Here is a 20,450-nt window from a genome sequence, read left to right as displayed (position 1 = left end):
CCAGGCAAAAGAGAGAGCGGAGCTCCAGCTTCTGGAGGAAGGACAAGTAGCCCGCACACTATAGCGTCTCAAACAGTTACATTATGAGAGAGGTGATAAGGCAGACCCACTCCTAGCCGCTAGGTTGAGGGGACAGCACGCTGTGAGGTTAGTCGCCACGATAGATGAGGGAGGTGATGCCCAGAGTGTGCAAACGGGGAGAATCCCAGAGGCATTTGCAAGATTCTACGAGAACTTATATAAATCAGAGATGGACTCCAGGGGTACAGAAATAGAGGGGTACTTGGAAGGTGTAGAAATCCTGAAACTCTCCCATGATGAGGCGGATGCGATGGACAACCCAATCACGGCTGAAGAATTTGAGAGCTATAGAGCGACTTCTGCTGGGGAAGGCTCCAGGAAACAACGGCTAGATGGCGGGCTTTTATAAGACCTTCCTCCCCTTCATGGTGGAATTGTTCAATGATATATTCGAGACGGGTGTAGCCCCAGACTCTTTCTCTCAGGCGCTTAGTCCGATAATCCCCTAAGAGGCCAGAGACCCCAGGTATTGTGCATCATACTGCCCAATAGCTTTGCTCAATATAGACGCCAAAATGTACATGTGTACTCGCAGCGAGATTAGAAGTATATATGCCTCGGCTAATAAACTCAGACCAGGTCGGTTTTATCCTAGGGAGACAGGGCGCAGACACAATGCGCAAAACATTACACTTGATCCACAAATCCAAGAAAACGACGGAGGACCCTTCCCTTTTATCTGTGGACGCAGAGAAATCGTATGAGATGGTAGAATGGGGCTTTCTAGAGGCGTTGTTGAGTAAAGTCTGACTGGGTGCTAGATTTAGAAGAGGTGTAAAGGCAGTTTCCATGGCCTCTAAGGCATTGGTAATGGTCAACTCTGAGTACTCTAGATGGTTTGACCTGGAACGAGGCAGGGTTGCCCACTAGCTGCAATATTGTTCACCCTATCCCTTGAACCCCCCGCCCAGAAACTCAGAAGATCAGCAAGTAGAGGGACGTAGGGTGGGCGGAAAGGAATATAAGGTGGCCCTGTATGCAGACCTACTATTACACATAAGGAATCCCATGACATCTATACCGAGAGCAATACACTTGATTGAACAATATGGAGAACTCTCGGGCTTTAAAATCAACAGGTCTAAGTCCATCCTATACCCAATACAGGAACCCACTTAGGAGGCTACCGTTAGATTTTCTACACTAGGCCTCACGATCGGTGGCACCACTCTACGGTATTTGGGGATAAACCTCACGCGGAACTTGGACAACTTATGACGCCAACTTCCCCTCTATCCTATCCGGCTTCCATGCCGACCTAGCGAAGTGGCAGAAGCTTACGATTTCTTGGTTGGGGTGACTAAATGCAGTAAAGATGGTATGTCTCTCTAGGTTCTTGTATCCATTCCAGATGCTCCCTATCCAGCTCCCCAAATTCTTCTTTGGAGAAGTGAAAAGGGCGATATTGAGGTTTCTCTGGCAAGGGAAGAAAGCTTGGATAGCTTATGACGTCTCGACTGTCCCCAAAGATCAAGACGGTGTGGGTCTACCGGATATCAAGAGATATCGAGAGATATTACGAGGCAGTACAGTTAAGGGTATTGGTCCCCCACTTGATAGAGCAGAAAGAATTACAGTGGATACACTTGGATAATCATCTGGCCCCGGCCACTGTTTCTGTATGGGCACCAAGAGATAAACTACATCGTAGTATCTGAAAGCACCCTATACTGGGCACCATATGGGAGATCTGGCGGAAGGGGTAGGACATGCAGGGAATTAGGCCATCTCCTTTGAGCCATATTTCGGAACTGCGGGTCCGAGAGGAGATTCACGATTATCAGAGATTTCAACCTTGGTTTGAGGCGGGTCTTGAGAGGGTGGGTGAACTCTGGACGGGGGGGGAAATCTTCTTACGATTACGGAATTGGAGGAAGCATTAGGCATAGTCCACCTATCTGTCTTCTCCTTTCTACAACTAAAGGGGATACTCACGAGAGACATATGGTACAAAGAGACCTCACCCCTTTTGAAGTGCTCCTGAACACTAGAACAGATATTAAAGGCCTAATATCAAACCTGCATGAAGCATTAATAAAAGCCGGAAAAGGGTCCACTTGCACCCTCAAGCTTAGATGGGAGACTGACTTGAATTTAGAAATTGATCCAGACCTATGGATGAAAATATGTAAAGGAGCCTCGCAAATTAATCAATAGTGAGTCAGTATAAATTCCACGCCATTAAGCTCCTACCCCGATGGCAATATGACCCTCCTAGATTGTCAAAAATATTTCAGTCGACGTGTCCTCTATGCTGGCGACAATGTGGTGATGGGGCCAACTATTTTCATATGTGGTGGGGATTTCCCCGGATTAAGATGTTTTGGGATGAGGTTCTAGGGTGGATTAGGGAGGTGGATGGTAGGTGGATCAATAGTGGAGCAGCTCACCTCCTCATACTATTTTTGGTTTGGGCAAATGTGAAGAAGAAGTCAGGAGGGTGTCAGGAATAGCGATGCCACTGCTGCTAGTTGCACAGTCCTGCCTTGTGATTCATTGGAAAGCGGCGAAGCTCCCGGGCAAGAGAATGGATAAATGTGGGCACTAATATCTGTATAATGGAAAAAATCACTGCAGCCCTCCATGGGAAATCTATTCAGTATGAACTGCTTTGGGGTGACTTTGTGAATAAACATATATCCAACACCTAACGATCCGCAAGGTATAAGAAAGTAGAGCTGACCCTGTGGACTCCACTAGGTCACCCCAAGATGAGAATATATCTGCTGTAGCGATTGCTTACCCGAGGGTGCCCATACGCTGTTTATTGACTATGCCCCATTTCAGCGACTGGAACTATGGATTGTCAAAACAGAACGTCTACATATTATTCATTTGCCGTGACTGAGAAGACGATGTATAAGGAGACTTGATGAAGGAAAAACTGTTCCATGGTGTTGGAGGGTGGGATGGATGGATGGGAGTTTTATGTGAAGACAGAATCAACAATCCCAGCCAACGTCCTCACTCGGCCCATAAGTGCTACCAGGTACCACACTGTTGGAGAATTTATATATGTTAGCAATCACCACATTCGAATTCAGCTGTGGATTTTAGCAGGTACACTGGCCATAAGAGTGGAAAAGGAAGCCAGGTAAGGTTATGAAGGTAGTTGATGGAAGTGGAGGACAGAAGGGAAAAGGACTGCGAATACCGGACAAACCCAGATCAGGACAGAGGTGCTGAAATGTCCCCACACCCCTTCTGTAAGAGTATGCTAACCCATCGCCTCGCTTCAAGACAGAAAGGCCAACTAACCAATCCACTAGCAGCTTCCCCCTCTGCATACACCTCTCAAACTCCAAACCAATCCCAACCACAAACCTACAGCACCACAAACCCACACAAACCTCACTACATTGCAACAACAAAGCAAAAACATACTCGCATCACAGTACACGACCACTACCGGCTGCAAACACCCGAGGCCCAGCCAACGGACTCACCGGGCTGAGGCTGCCAACATCACATCACTGCTCTCTTGCACTTTTCCAGCTTTCTCCCACTAACTCGCCCTCCCTCTCCCCTCTTTGTTTCAGAGCGCCAGGGGACCACTCCGGTGGTGATAATGCGCGGTACAAATGTCCTTTAACATTAACAAAGCGTGCATAGGAAGTCTTCTTTGAAAGGTTTTTCATCCCATTGCATTGGCAACGCTGACATCTGAACTGGGCAGCGCCCACAGGTATATGTAGGTGACCTTTGAAAGTGCTTAACAGAAAGTCATCAAACCCGAGTGCATACAATGGGAGCAGAGAGAGAGAGACTCCCCCCCCCCCCCCCGCACCCTCCCCAGTCTTGACATTGCTGGAGGGCTCGTTCTGTCCCATTGAGGACATGATCGGCGTTTAGGTCAGACCCACGGTGACTGCAAAGAGGTGAGTAACGAAGTACAGTAGAGATGGGGCGACATCCTGCTAAATCTATTAAGAATGATCTTTGCTCCCAGAGGACATTTAGTTCTGTTTGAGGAACGCTCTCTTAAATCAAGGGACTTTAAAGGGTTCTTAATCACAGGCTGAGTGTCCTTCTGGATGTACTGTGTCCACGGCAAAAACTGGATGCTGACAATGCAGTTCTCCGTTTCGCTTGCACAGCCGTCTCGTGGGTGGATACAGGTGAAGGATAGAAGTGCCTATTGGTGCAATATTTTCAGTAGTAGTCTGTGTCCTTCCATTGGATTTTCACCCCCTCCACTATGGTTTGCTTGGACACCAAATTATGGCCTAATAATGTTCACGGTGTCTATAACAGTAGCAGAAAATGGCTTAAGCTGTCCTGTTCTAAAGTTTAAAGGTAAAAATCTGGATACACCCATGAGGCGATTTCTCCCCCTCCTCAATTCGTCAATCTCCACTTCCTGCTCTATAATGACCTGCTCTCCCCTGCCACGTTGTCGGAGTCCCTTGGTCTCCAACTACCTCCTTCTCTCAAGCTCTGAACCCCATCACGTCCTGGTCATGCTCTCTCAGTGTCGGCTGACTTCCTGTCACTGGCCATTGTCCTGATTTTATAAAATAACAAAAAGTTAAATCGGTTTCTTATATTGCACTTCATGCTGGACTCAAGCCTCTAAGCGCATTACCGGGACTGGCTACCGAAGCCGCGCGGCTCGGTGTAGTCTTGTTTACATGACCAGGGCATTGTCCCAGAGCTATCCGTCCCGGTTGATGCCAGCTTTCTGTTGGCTTCCTCGACAATGGTGCTAAATAATATCTGCTGCTGTCGCCCACATTTTCTCTGTTGCCCCTCCACTCTGCGGCTACACCCTCCCCAATAATGGCACAGCTCCAGTTTGCCACCTCTCCTGTTTTTTTTGCCCCTTTCAAATAAGCAGTCCTCTGCCATCTGCCCCTTTCGAATATGAACAACGCCATCGACTTTGGCTATCTGGTGCAAACCAATAATTTCAAATGGTGGGCAAATCATTTGACACATTCAGTGCTTTTGTGACCAGTCTCTTGCGTTTCTGAAGGGTGTGCGTAACTGTGTGCTCACGTCCCTTCAATTTGTTACACTTGGGTATCAACATGAGGCTATTGTTTGCTTTCATATCTTGATGTTGGCAGATGAGATGCTGCAAGTCTTGTGGATGTATATCCTGTGCTCTACTATCGAAGAATGTGAAGTTTTCCACGCCCTCTGTGGGCGGTCCCCTTTCCCCCTGCAGTGGTAGAGGAAAGAGCCTCAAGCTGCAGAGCCATCACATGGACAGTTGGCGGATGACATGCAATGACGTCCATGAGAACACGGCGTTGTTACTATGTACCAAAGGGGTCGCTGCAGAGCCTCCTATTGCCAAATGTGAGAACTGTGACTCAAGGATTGCAACATGTTAATGAAAGTCTTCCAAAAGAATCTGTACTACCACAGCAACGCTTGGGCGAAAAATTCATCTGGAAGTATGCTGTGAAATCCTTTTCAAAAGAAGGTCAAAGGGGGCTCTCCTTGGGGTTACATGTCTAAGCACCAAAAATGTCACCTTTTTAGCACTGGCTCCAAAATGCACAGCCCATCTATTGTTGCATTTGCATTCTTTAAGTTGTTGACCTTTGGAAATAACGGCAACTGTAGGATTTTTGGAATGGCGTTTCAGAATTGCAACATTCAGCAAATTAATTGAAAGGGCTTCTTTTTTATTTTCTTATTTTTTTTAAACAGAGGCATTTGTATCCGTGTTGGAATTGGGTTCCTTGCGGTTGTTGCATGTCTCCTCAACTACCCTTTTTGCTCTGTCACCAGAGAGTGCTTAACATTGTCAGACTGGTTGCTGAAACATTTTTTTGCGTTTTGAAGCTCTCTACATGCAGAGTGAATTGGTTTAAAGCGCAGGGTGGAAACTGGTGGTGAGGCAGAAGGCATGACGGTAGTTGCGGTAACTGGAGACCTAGGTCGCATTGCAGTTGCCACAGACCCGCTGTGGAACATGTACTTAATGAGGTTACACATAACATGCAATTTGAGTAGACTTGGGGGATGTAGAAGCCATTCAAGGCCATTGTAAAGTTCTTCGGCACCGTATGCCTGTCGCGGATGGTCCCAGTCATTGTAATGCAGATTGGTCATCGTAATTGGACAGACGCTGCGGTGGGGAGAGTACACCAGGATGAGTGAGGGATCCGAGGGTGGTCCAAGAGAAGGTTCAGAGCCACACATAGGCCGCAGAGTTGTCACCTCTCGTGAGCAAAGGAAGGCTGAAGGGTGTAGCAAGGCTTTCAAGGCAAGGAACATTCCGCATCTTGAGGCTTCGGTGGGTGATGATCCTACCTTCATAACTCATTATAGTAGGTTTTGCTGCTGTCTAGTATAACCCCATTTTTGTGGACCTGGTGTTCCTTGGACTACAGAGGTTGAAGAGCTCAGACAGGTGTTTCGTCCCAATAATTCAGTAGGCTCTGAATTTAATGCATAGCGTTTTGAAGTAAAGCCAGCTACCAGGATAACTTGGTGAAAGCCGGTGATAATCCAAGTGGCCCCGTTCAGGAATAGTTTCATTTGACTCTTAGAATTTGAGGGTAAGCCGGTGTAGTGCTGCTTCAGTAGTTCATGGAGCAATTATTGGGGTTCTCATTACCTCGAGTTTATGGCAGGAATCAAGCAGAGTGTGTATGTTGCTCTGGATGGATTGCTGATGGTGGGCAAATATGGTTACTGCAACAATCTTAGGTTTGAAGGTCGGCTCGTGGATGACGGCCAAGGTAAGGTGTCGTGGCTTGTGTTTCTGGTGTTTCACATAGGTGCATTTTGGTTTAGCACCATTGGGGCATAGAGTGTTGTCAATCGTGCATTTTTCTATTTTCCTTAGGTGTTGGGTTTTAATCGACGTGGTGCAACTCGGACACGCTACATTCGTCCGGATCTGGGTGTCCTGAGCATATTATTGAAAAGGTTTCTCAAGAGATCGACTGATTCCTGCAGCCTGATGGACACGTTTAAGAACCTGCAACGTGGGGAGGGGATTGCGTGGTCTTGGTGGGAAAACCACATCTCAGTTTTCTGGGATCTGGTGTGAAATGGCTCCGAGGTGTGTGAAGTTGTCCTGAATGGAGGCCGCCCATTCTTTCTAACTTGGGGGGGAAAAACGAAATTTATTTGGAATGTGTACAAATGTACAGGAAAATGAAGACATATCTGAGATTCCAACACTTGAATATTATAGCAAAAAAGCAAAGGTAAAAACTAAAGGGATAATGCAGGGAAAATGTTCAAAAATCAAAAGCCCAATAAACAATTATCCAGTTTTCTCTGTAGAATAATTCCCTACTATCTTCAAAAATCAAACATCTAAACAAGGGGGAGATTAATATTTCTATTTCCATGGAATTTGGAGATCAGCAAATGGCAAGCTGCCTTATGAAGGAAGCGGCAACTTCTCATCAGGATATCCTGTCTGCTGTTGCAAGAACAACGCTTCCAGCTGATTTTAACCTGGCCCAGTATTTCTAGCTTATTTTTTGTGATAAGTAACAAGCTACTTTAGAACAAGAAGCAAACAAATGCAGCTTGGCGGCCTCTGACGAAGTACAGCAAGAGCCATTGCAGTGAAGATACCACTTTAACCATTTGGGTGTATAATACCACCAGCAATGGTGTTGTTTTAATGACGGGCTTTACCTTGACCACAAGTTTAAGTGTGTTTGTGTTTTTTTTTTTTTTTAAACCTAATATATTTGAACACTTTCTGCTATCGGTCTCTGCTATTTATTATGTACCAGCACCTCTCTACCCCTTTTTTCCAAAAGCCTACATACTCTCTGGAAATGGTCCTGTGTCCAGTCATCCTTCTAAGAAATGTCATGTCTAGATTCCCAAATGCTAGAAGAGACTAGCTCTCAATAGTGGTTGCACGTTGCTGAATTTGCAAACACTTAAAAGCCCAGAGTCTGAGTGGCTGTTACCTTGTGTTTGAAACTGTTGTGAAGAATGTACCATTTTCCACCAAATGCAGATTTACTGAATCCATCTTTTCTGAACACCAGTTACTGGACCCAAAAACCACTATCTGTCCTGTGTGGCAAACACAGGGCTGTCGAAAGCATGGTCCCCTGTTTATATCCAGTGTGCATCACTTGAAGGCAGGAAGTGGGGCATGGTGCGGCAAAGAGGAACAGCTAAGGAGCGCATGAGGGATAGTGCTGGGGGGGGCTTGCAGTGGACTGTAACACAACGGGGTGGAAAGTGCCTCCCCCCACTGAGCGCAAATATTAAGAGAGGAGGGGAGTTAATGGTGGGGGGTGCTTTGGGGTGATACCCACTATTGGATAAAGGAACGTGGGTCAGCGAGGTTAGCGGTGAAGAACATTCAATGGAAAGGGATTCAACTGCCAGGGACCATAGGCAAGGTGATTTCGTGGGTGAGGTGTGTGGGCGAATGATGCGTTCGGGGTGGAGGGCGTCAGCACAGCCGTATAGATATGGCTTCATCAGCCCTCTCTCAAACAATTGCCCCATGAACTGAAACCCAGAATTATACCAAATGGTTTGTTCTGGCATCTGTGAACGTTTTTTGAAGACCTTTTTTTGAAGATTTGTATGCTTGAGAATTAGAGGTATACTTAATCAGTTTGCAACTTCTATCTAAAGCCAAGAAAATGTTCCACATTTTTATTTCTCACTTTGTTGTGGACTGCCTTCTGAATTTAGTATTGCCCTTAGTTTTTGCCCGTTCTGTAATCGCAACATCTCGAGCTGTAACCTTCACATTGCCATAGAGCTTTCATCTTATTGATCGAAGCTCCTACTTGTTAATTCGTAGGTCAGGCCGAGGAAGGCCACATCAACTAAATTCTGGCAACTTCTTGTGGCCTTATCTTCTCTTTGCATATATGGCTTGAGATTAAAGGATAGATCACACCAAGCTGCTTCCAGTTTAAAAGTATGGGTGATGCTTGGAGTATTTGAAAGTACATCAGTGTCACAATATTTACCAAAATCACTCTGCCAGTTTGACATATTGGCAGCTGGTTATGGCTACTAAGTTATGTTCTGACATTTAATGCTGGCCAGCCCTGTTTAAGTCAATCATTGGTTAATTTCTACTCGCATGCATGTTCCTGCAGATGCAACACTCTCGCGTAACGCACGTTGTTACTCGGGCTTTTGTCTGCATTACATTCTATTCTGAGTATAAACTAAACCCTTCAAGGAAAGCGATGCGAAATATCTCAGTAGGTTTGTGGGTCACTTGATATCAGGGATGCACTCTTTTTACCGAGGTCTTGATTCTGCCTCAATACAGTATATGCAACGATTAGTGTAAAGTCTTTCATGATCAAGCACATCGAAATATAGTCCATGCAGGAAGTTTTTTAATGTGTGTAATTACTTTTTCAAACTGTAGGTTGTCATTGAAAGGGGTATGTTTTATGTGTTAATCCGCTTAACATCTTTACAGTTGTGAAGGCCAATTTATCAGCGTTTAATCCTTTTGGGGATTGTCTTGATGAATTTGTTGGCATGGCATGTTAATGAGCGTGTCTGGATGCCGGAACTTCTCTTCTGCGTTGTGAAAGGAATTGATGAGCCACAACTAAAATATTTGTATGATACAGATCATATGCCAAGACAAAAGCCACAACTGTTTGCTTTGCCAATGCTTGTTTGAGGTTCCGTTTTCTAACCGCGAGACCCCCACCCTCCCCACGCCCCCAACGTTTTGCTCGCCATCTTTGGTTTTTAAGATTTGTTTTTTTCGTTGCTGCCATATGGAATACTGAAATCCCCCTGCAGCTTCGACTGTTTGTGTGCTCTAGTTGGGAAACCATATTTCGAGGGGGTAGTGATGCTGCCTGAGCACCCAATTTTGCCCCAGGGTGCAGGAAGTGTTTGGTTGTAGATTGTGGGCTGCTACAGGTTTTGATGTTGGCTACAATTTATCATGCAACATCCATAATGCCACCCATAAAATGGCAACAACTAGTCATTGATGTTGGTACCTGGGCATATTATGAAACTGCCTGTCAAATGCTTGTCTAAAGCCTATATGAGAGTTTCAACTGTTGGCTTGGCCAGTGATTGTAACAGGATTTCAGTTCAAGCAAAGGATGCAAGGACACACACCTTGTTTGTAAATGTAGTGCCTAAAGGCACACTTGGATAGCATAGTCTTATTACAAGAGTAGCAGGTTTACAGATGCAATTATACCATTACCTTTCAGAAGGCAGCTTGTAACAAAGATTTTGGTATACCCTGAATGGAACAGCGAGCACAGGGTTGTGATTCGAGTGTGCTGGGGCAGGAAGTGTGTGGGAATGGGCATACAGATTAGCATGGTTATGGGCAGCCATTAGGTGGGTACAAATCCAAATATTCCTTGCTTCGCATGAATACGATTTTCACTCATCGCGCCAATGGTTTCAGGTTATTGGCAATACTTAGAGTGCCACTGAATGGCCAAAACTAAAAACGGAAGTCTGGCCTAACCTTACTCTAGTCTAAATTAGTCCTTTTATTCTGGGTTTTATATTCCTGGATTCATATGGGGCAAAATAAGGGCTATACGTCTTGGTATTGAAATGGTAAAACTGGCCCCGACTTTAAACTCCTGGATGATGGAATGTAGCAGACTATCGTGTATTCATCCTGTTGGTTATCTTGCCTGAATATTTCTCTGGAAGAAAGAGGAGAGCAAGTGTTCTGAGGTTAGGTTGGGAGCTAAACCTGTAGAACACGCATAAAGCCATGATCGACAAGAACAATGTGCATTACAAGTTGAACTTGCAATCTATTTCTAAACGTGGGTGACAGTAGCGGTGCAGATTGTTGGCGGAGTGGTGCATGGTATATGCTATATCGTGCTGTGTAAAATGTTCTAAGGGTAACTTGTGAAGTGTGGTGTTTTGCACAGTTTCATAATCTAGAGTGCAGATGTTTGTCTACTCCTTGAGCCAGCTCTCTACACATGGATGATCCCTGTGTCCTCCTTTTGCAGGAAAGGTTAAAGCTGGTGACTGTCCTTGGTGCCGGGCTTCTGTGTGGCACTGCCCTGGCTGTCATCGTGCCTGAAGGCGTCCATGCACTTTATGAGGAAATCCTGGAAGGTGAGCATTCAAGTATTGTAGTTGACTGTTATTATTGAGAGGAACCTCTTCTGAGCACGGGTTGCGTTCCTTAAAGTCACAGTTCATTAAAATCCAGTTGGGTTTTCAAAATGGCTAACACATATACACATAAACTCTAACAATATTAATGTAATTTATATTTTTCTCCTGCACATCTAATGTGGATATTTTGAAAATCTGACGTCATTTTCCGTTTTGCCTTGTCCATGTACCCGTGCATAATTTGGCGGTCAATTCGAGCCCCTTCAACACTTTCTTGCAGAGAGCATGAATGCTTCTTGGGTACAAGGGTTTAAGAGTGACTGTTATGCAGAGAGCGCCGGAGCAGACCAGCTATAACTCCACTGGGATGACATAACAAGGGCTGGTTTGGGTACATTCTGCCATTGATCAGGCACCACCTTCCCACTCTCTCCAGTTTATTTACATATTGCCTACACTTTTCTTGTTTGATCAGCATGCTTTCCTTGCATTTGAATAATCCTGTTCCTAATTAGTTGAGCAGGGGAAGTCGGAGAATGTATTGGTAGAGCGGAGCAAGGCTATAGACTGGCTTAGCAGTAAGAGCCAGATGCAAGCCAAGCTAGTATAGGATGTATAAATGGCCTTTTGTAAACACCCAATCAAAACACAAAATCCATACCTGGCATCCTGTCTCCCCACCCACCACAACCTCTACCTTGTCTCACGTCCCCATCCCCCATAACAGAAAATCAGTTCCTGGCATCCCAATTTTGGAAGGTAAGGCACAGAGAAATAAAATAATATACCCAGGATTACACCCTTGCTTTTAAGAGCACAAGATGGTATTGACGTCCGGTTTGCATTTACACACTTGAACACATGTCTGGTTTTAAAAAAATAAAAAATATTTTTGTTAAACTTTAAGAATTAAGCAGACATTGCACAGCAGACACGCCCAATACAATCTCAATTGAACTCTGCAGTTAACTGTTTACACTCAACAGCTCGAGGCCCATCAAAACCCTCACCCTGCTGTTTGTGAGAGGTAGGCCCCCAATGTCTTTCTGCCAGCACTGCAGCACAACCATTGCAGCAAATCCCTCCTCCTTCATATTAGCATACGTTATCTTCTTGAGCCATTATGTACCCGCAGGAGCCACTTTGGATTTTCAGTATTCAATGTACATTTTTTGGCAATAATACAGCTCACATTAAAGAACCGAAGCGCATGCACCGAGACCATGCCAATATCACCTAGGAGATGCTTTGGGAGAGAGAGAGAGCACTGGATCTACACCATGCCGTACAAGATATCTGTGTGCGATCACCAGGCAGCCCCAAAACATGTGAAAGGAGTCTGCCTCTACCCTCCCATAATTCACACATTCATCACTAACATTCAGTGTAAATCTGGAAATGTACACTGGTGTGTAATATAACTGATTCAACACCTTAAATTGTATCAATCTAAACCTCACAATGAGCAAGACTTCCCTATTCAATAGGCATCACCTTTGCCATTGGTCATCCCTTCTCTCAACAGTCAGATCCTGCTCCCACTTCTTCTGTGCCTTATTCACTGAAGGCTGGCTTGCCTGACTTAATCTATACAAACTAGAGACCAGCCTCCTGGCATCCCCACTCGGCACCACTACCTCAATGCACTCGTGAGAGTCCGGCTCTTGTGGGAACGATGGCAACCGCAGGCAGGCTGCTGCCCTCATCCTAAAGTACTGCAATGTCTTGATGGGGCTGTTACCCAGCTCTGCCACAAACTCCACCAAGGTCACAAACCTCTGCTCGGCGAACAAATCTCACAGGACCATTTGCTGTTCAGCATCCCGTGATCTCTGTTCTTCTGAGTCATACCAGGGTGGGGGGGGGGACGCCCTTGGCAGTTCCACTGAGGAACTGCTCCGCAATATTTATTTTTTATTATTGAAATGTATTTGGTTTATTAAACCTTTATAAAACAGTCAATCTAAAACATTGTATAAACACCATTGAGAAACATGAATAGACACAGTTCATTATAAATATAAACCTAAAGAAACTCAACTAATCAAATAAGTAAAGGAAATAAAATTACACCTGGCTAGTAATAATAATCGTGTACAATCTCAAACAATCAATAACGACAGATTCCTATACATAGCCAAACAAATTGCCAGCATGTCACATTATTCACAACCTTTTTGCATATACACACTTAAGAGATTAACAAGATTATAGCAAATAGGTATTTGGATATTACCTGCCCAACCTACAGACACATTTACACTCGCAATGAACGACAAAACTCTCTGCTTTATCGGCAAAGATTCACCATGCAATATAGACGTCCATAGCTGATCTAGGAAGACTTGTATATCGCAAAAAAAGGAAGCAAAATATTGCCATCTAGCAGCTTATAAAACTGGGCAAACGAGTAACGGATGAAATGATTCCACCACCTCCGGATTCTGACAATCTACAATGTACATTCCCGCTGACCAGTAAATACCTACTGGTTGAGATTTCCTTAGTACATTAAAGCGAAACCGCATTATATTGTCACGCACACCTCTATTCGGATACTTCTTCAGATATTGTTCCATATCATGGAACCATTTGAAGGGGGAGACTGCCTGAAAATATAACTGCCTGAGAATATAATTTAAACCCCATGGCTTCCAAATTGTTTGAATGCCAATCGTTGCCTATGATGAGATTTTTAATTTTCCAGGGATTATCTATTAGAGTTTGCATGGATGAACCCAGGTTGCATAGGATTGCAACGCCTTCGGCGCATATCTCTTCAACAAAACCATCTGTATAGTGTTCCCCCAATAGACTGCAAAGACTCATTTCGGGACCGTTGCCATTTTCTCAATAATGAGTCTTTTCCATTGCATAATGCTGGCTAAGTGCCATTTCGTACCTTATTAATTGGATAGGAATGTACTTTGGTAGATTAAATAGGACCACCCTCCACTACTTTCAAATGTGGAAGAATCCATAACGGGAAAAATTCTAAGCCATAGCATAGTCTTGGAAAAACTTTCACCTGTAATATTCCCTACAGGGGGCCATAGAGAATTTGCTGAATTTCCGTTCAATCTGCCTGGACGATGCCACTGCTTTTTTTTCCAAGCAATTATTATGATAAAAAGTTTTAGAGTGGGTTGCAGGGATGGAATACCCTAAATATTTCATGATGCCTTTATTCAGTAGGGCCCTGTTCTCCCATTTCCAACGGAACTTCGTGATACAACAGGCTCCCTTGCCAAATTGCATGATTACAGTTTTCGAAGGATTGATTTTCAGCTCTAACCCAGCCATGTACTGACCGACAGCGTTGATCAACTGCTTCAACCCCATCGGCGTGCAGTCCATCAAGACAAAATAGTCAGCACAGGTCGCCCACTGAACTCTTAAGAGTCACAATTTTAGGTGATACCAAACCACTTTGGTGGAACACCTTTCCTGCATCTGCCAGATAACGATTGAATAATGTTGGACCCCAGTATACAACCTTGGTGAAGCCCTTTGTGTTGCTACACTGGCCAACATCATGCCATCTGAATTCAGACATACCTTCAACTGCGAATTTCTATGTAGATGATTGAGGAGACCCTTGGGAATCTCAGAATTTGAGAGCTTAGTCCAAAGCAGTGCTCTGTTTACCATGTAAAAAGCCATGGTCAAGTCCAAGGAGGCCACGAAAACAGGAGATGCATTAGATCGCCATGCACTCCTCTGAATACTTGTGAGCATCCCCCATAATCTGTTCCAATATTTCTCCAAAATCCCTTTTGTCTGTAATCAAGTATATTGTTAGAATCAGACCAGACCTCTATGTGCTCCAGTAATATTGAAGTAAAGATCTTCAATTGTACGTCTATTGGGCCTATAGTTCATGGGGTACAACCTACATCCTTTCTTGAAATAGGGATGACATACAAAACTTGCCAGGGAAGAGGAATACTCCTACTTAGCACCATATCTCAATAATAAATATGTAGGATTTTAGCCCATAAATCCACATTTTGTTTTAGAATAACGCAAGTCAAATGATTGGGACCGGCTGCTTTGGATGATTTCAATTTACCAATGATCCTAGCTATATTTGCAATCGAAATATATCCAGGTTCCACTCATAACCTCCACTTTCAAGATTTCAACGCCAATCACTGGAGCCTTATACATGTTCTTATAATATTTCAGCCATTTTTCATCAGCAATGGGATTAATGATTTATCTGCACTTGCGGATTTACTAGTCCCCAGAAATTATGGGTATTCTTGCCCTTGAGAAATGCCATCATGACTTCACAATTCCTTTGGTAGAGAAAGGCACGATACTGTTTCAGCCAGTTCTTATAGATTTGTCTAAGCTTCATTACCTTTATCTTTACAGTTGTGCTCGGCCCCCCTATTTCTCAATCTTTCTGACTTCTTTTTGGAGAATGGCTTTGTTCTTTCACCTCAGGATCGAGTACACGCCTGTTTTTTACTACTCCTACCCTGGTAGATTGAATGTGTGAATGGATCATAGGCATTTGTTTTTCCAAATAATCGGGAAAGTGCATCAATGAATAAATCATTGCCTTAGCTTCAAGAGTGGAAGAATTAAAATCATGCAGCATAGTTGCATTACATTTCTGAGTCTTGACCAACGACCACTTTAGTTGGTTCCCTCTAACATTAACTTCAATGTTAACCCAAGCAGGCAAAAGGATAGATAACTTGAGAATCCATCTCAAATTCAGACATGACACTGATTGATCACTATACTGTGATTGGCATATCTTGAAATCCTGTATCGTACTGAACAGTTGCTTGGATAGGAAGATATAGTCGATGCTAGAGCCCCTAGCCTCCCAGGTCGGAGTATCCTCCTCACCAGTCCCCACCCCCATGCAAAATTGAGCCACTGTGCTCCTTGGATAATTTTCTTTGAGTGTGGAGAATTAGGCTTAGCAATTAAAGATGGAAGCTCTTGCACATTATCAGATGCCTTCTTACAGTTCGCATTCAGGTCCCCTGCCAGTATAAGGGTGCCACCGGGTACACGATAAACCCACTCATCTACCAAGATATTCAGCCTTTCTAGGGAAATTTCCATTTCAATTTCTTCTTTGACAAGAGAATTTCAATATACATTCATAAGCAACATGTCACTGATCCTGAGGCATGGGAAACACGAATAGAAATAAGCAAGAAGGCATCTAAGAACCCCCATTCTCCCGTTTTGGTTATATTGAGACCCTCCTTAAAAGCAATGGCCAGGCCACCTATGGGTCGACCCCCTAAGACCTTGTGTAGCAGACATGCAAGTGATCTCATACCCATCCTAGATGAGATTTCCCAAGGCCCATGTTTCTTGTAAAAATATCAGATCAAAAGACTTAGAATCTTTATTTTCAATTAACATTTCAGATTAAATGGGAATGCCCTCTAGTGTTCCATGACATAAGACTAACACACCGATACTGTCTAAAGTGGCTGACTCATTGTTTTTAGTTGTGCTATAGAATCTCTCAGAGAAAGTACCAACCAGCGCCAATTGGGACCTTCAGCGATGGAGCAGTCCTGTTCCACGAGCGGATAGCCATTGACCCCCTCATATCTCGTCCCCCTGTGTAGAGAAATGGGGCGAATGTGCATACCCTTAGGTTGAGGACTGGGGGCTTTAAAACTGGTGATATCATAACAATACTTTTTGGAGACTCGCGGCCTCATTGAGTAGTGTGGAACGCACAAGCAGGGAGGGATAACGAATCTGACATAATATCTTGTCAGGTGAATGAAGTCGACTAATTTGATGTCACTCAAAGTGATCAGTCTTAGCTCCGGGATATCCTCAAAGAGGGTAAATATACAGGATCTGTAGAGCGATTGGGGCCTCCCTTCCTCGAATAAGTAGTTCAGGATCAGGCTAGGCTCGTCCGGATATACTGAATCACGTAGCCTGATGTAGTGTTCTCCCTGCCCCAGCCTCACTGCCAACCTTGGAGACCCCTCAGACCTATCTTGCAACTTCTCCTGAGGGCCGCCTTGTTCCCGCTCTTGTATTGAATTAAGATGGCTATTGCTGAGACCCTTGGGTATGCCATAGTTGTCCCATTTCCCACAATAGTCCTCAGTCATATGGACAGGGGAAGCAATCTTCCTTTCCAGAGTAATATAATTCACTAATAAGCTTCAGTTATCACTTTGATATCTGACCTTTAACTGTATCCTCGACGCCCACCTCTCTCATAGTCTGTGCGCCCCTGATCTTGACAACAAATTTGGTAACCCCAAATCCAGCCTTATCCAGGGTATCTTTGGAGCCCATAGTCGACCCCTGCATCAGACTACCAAGTCCCTTTTGGAACGGTCCTACTACCCGGCCCCTCATTATCTCTCAACTTGTGGGTACACAATCTTTCAGAATCTGAGGTAGTGAGATGTGTGGCGTCTCTGGGATGCTTAAAGATTCCATAAGGTAGTTTAGATCCCTCCTTAGCCTCTGTTGGTTTTCCTAAAACTCTACCAGAAACCGCATTCCGTTTCAATTAATCTGACAATCTATTAGTGCCTTCCTCATATTCAGCTGTTCTCCTCAAAGTGTCAGAAGTTTTAGACACCCCCCACCCCCCTGGCTCTGCATGTCGCCAAGCGCCTCATCCTTCCCCCACCTCTAATCTGAATCGGAGAAAATCACAACCACCTCCTCCTTACTTTCCCTCATTTTTAGTTTGAAATTGTCATCCTCTGCTGCGATTAGGTCCTGTAGGTCATTTAGCGGCCGTGCAAGCCAACACTTCCGGGATGAAACCCTTGAGACCCTCAGATCAGCAGTTTGATTTTTCCTTTTTTGGATCTCTTTTCTTAGAGGTCTTAGACTCAGCATTTAAAAAGGGCCATAACACGGTCTCTGCATCCCTCGCTAACTGTGGTGAGGGAAGCCTCGGTGCCTCTGGCTCACTGGAAGTCAAGGCCGTCACTGAGTCTCCCCCTGCCAAGCAGTGTTGGTTAAACCTGTTCCCAGGTAGATAGCGCTGACTGTTACCCACACTCTCCTTTAGAGTTGTGATACAACAGCCAGAGGCAGCACTCGGCACCTTAGCTATCTCACTCAAAATTGTCATCTGTAATTTAATTTCGATCGTGAGTTCAATCTTCCAGTCAAGGATTATCTTTGCCAAAGATATCTCATCCTGAGCACAAAAACCCTTGAGGGACTCAAGAGTTGGATTGTCGCTGCTGTCGGCTCCCCCCTTCCCCCACCCTACCTTGCCCTTCTAGATGTTGTGATAATCCAAATAAGGTCATTTCCCCTGACGAAACAATAGGAGTGTCCAAGAAAGATAGATCCAAGACCTGATCCCAATGATATCCGGGATAGCGGAAGGACTCACAACATCATTGACTGCTATCCTGGACAGTATCATCCACATATAGGGATTGGCAATGATCCGGAGGATTGAGAGGCTGAACATTTGGGACATATTTACAAGGCTAGTAGCGATCCTGCAACCCGTCTCCTCACACTCCTCACTCTTTCTCAGGAGATGGAGGCCTGGTAGTGCCAAATCCTGGATGTTCTGTTTCTGCAATTTGTAAATACCAGAGGAGCTGACGGAATATCTTTTATTGAAGGCATAATTTTCTTTCTCATTGCAAGAGGAGAGTGTGGAACAACAGATTTAGGAAAAATCGAATGGCACAGAATACACTCAGTGCCTCAGTCTCTTACTCTGAGAACTTAAGTACCTTTTTAAACCCTTAAAGACTGTTCAAAAACGTACACTGGACTGACCCTGGCCCTTTGACAGGTGCAACTCTTTGTATATTAAACTACTTTACAAAACCGAGCACAATCGTCAGACATGTCGGTGCAATACTTTTCCGCTGTATAAGTTGACCTTTTCAGTTGCACAATGTCTATGTGCAGCTTTTTGACTGCAGCGGGAATAAATGTTCACTGAAGGGGCGAAAAGAAACCTGCTACACTTAGAGATATACAGAATACAATTGAGTGAGAATAGGGACCCACCAATCATTAGAGACACAACACCTGATTGTCTGTAGAAAATGAGCCCACCCCTCCCAGCAAACAGCTAACAGCACTCGACCTCAGGCACACGACCTGATGCACGTGTGTGCCGTTAATAAGCTGTTGCTGTAGTGAGGTGGGCGGGGCCTTGCAGTACCACTGTAATTAATACAAAGAAAACACTTTTCCGAACATGTTCAAGAGTATCAGTTGAGCCACTATAACAGAGACCCTACGGCTCTGCTGGTAATGCACAATCACCTGACAAACGTGTTACGAGTGGAAAGCAAGTCCAAGATCGAGACCACGGAAATGCTGGTTGCACTGATAACGCTGCTCCTGCAGCTAACGGCACTCTACCTCTCACTCAGCTCGATGCGTGCAGCAATATATGGAGCAACTATGCCCAGCCTTTTGAATAGTCTTGACCACTCATTCACAGTTGTGCGGACCAGGTCGAAAGTGCAGGAGTCCACGTGTCGATCACTAAAAATAATCCACCTCCAGTCCGTCAGTGCCGCACTGTAGCACTCCCAATGCTTGGTGTACCGGACCGGGGACCGAAGTATACCAGTGCCCAGTGTATTGTGCTTGACAATATAATACAATTCAAAGTCGGGTGCCGCCAGACCCCCTTGGCCATAGGGCTCCACTAGTCCTTCCCAGCTCATTTGGACCGCCCAGCTCAGCAAACGCTCAATCGCCAAGGGACGAAGTTTAGTAAAAAATACTCGCCCAGGCCATTTTGGGTAGTGCTAAAGTAATACAATAGCTTTGTGGCCACCACCATCTTGAGTGAAGACAATCTCCCATGTAAAGATAAAGGTAATAAGGCCCACAATTGCAGCTTAACGGCAAGGGAGGTAAGATACGCCTCATGATTGTGAACATATAGCGAGCGATGCGAACGAGACATCAATCTGCCCCCTCCCCCTGGACCCACAAGAAGTCACCCCGCTCCGGCATAGTACCCGTAAGCGGGAATAATTCTGACTATGCCGCATTCATCTTGTAACCAGAACAGTGTATACATTTACGGACCCCCTCCATTATCTGCCCCATATTTCGCTCTGGGTCTCGAATATACAATAAGGTATAGTTGGCATACAGTGAAAACCTGAGGCGGCCCCGCTTTGCCCATCCCGCAACAGCCGCGCAAGTGGCTCTATCGTTGGGGCGAACAGTAACTGACCCAGGGGGCAACCCTGTCTCGTCACACGCCCCAACCGAAAAGCTGTGATAGCATGCCATTTGTGCGATCCCTGGCAACAGGATCGGAATACAGCAGCTACACACAAGAATTTCCAAGACACAGAATC

The 20,450-nt window shown here is 44.8% G+C and overlaps 1 protein-coding gene across 1 annotated transcript in view; it reads left to right on the top strand.

Moving 5' to 3' along the window:
* SLC39A9 (solute carrier family 39 member 9) overlaps positions 1–20,450 on the top strand; it is a 304,084-nt gene that overhangs the window by 96,925 nt on the left and 186,709 nt on the right. Inside the window, exon 2 of the mRNA XM_069638583.1 lies at positions 11,013–11,121. Coding sequence (XP_069494684.1) covers positions 11,013–11,121 — 109 coding nt within the window. The remainder of the gene's footprint in view (positions 1–11,012; positions 11,122–20,450) is intronic.

Source organism: Ambystoma mexicanum, chromosome 14 (genome assembly GCF_040938575.1).
Source record: "Ambystoma mexicanum isolate Mex_15411 chromosome 14, UKY_AmexF1_1, whole genome shotgun sequence".
Lineage (NCBI taxonomy): Eukaryota > Metazoa > Chordata > Amphibia > Caudata > Ambystomatidae > Ambystoma > Ambystoma mexicanum.
This window is presented reverse-complemented; position numbering and strand designations above follow the sequence as displayed.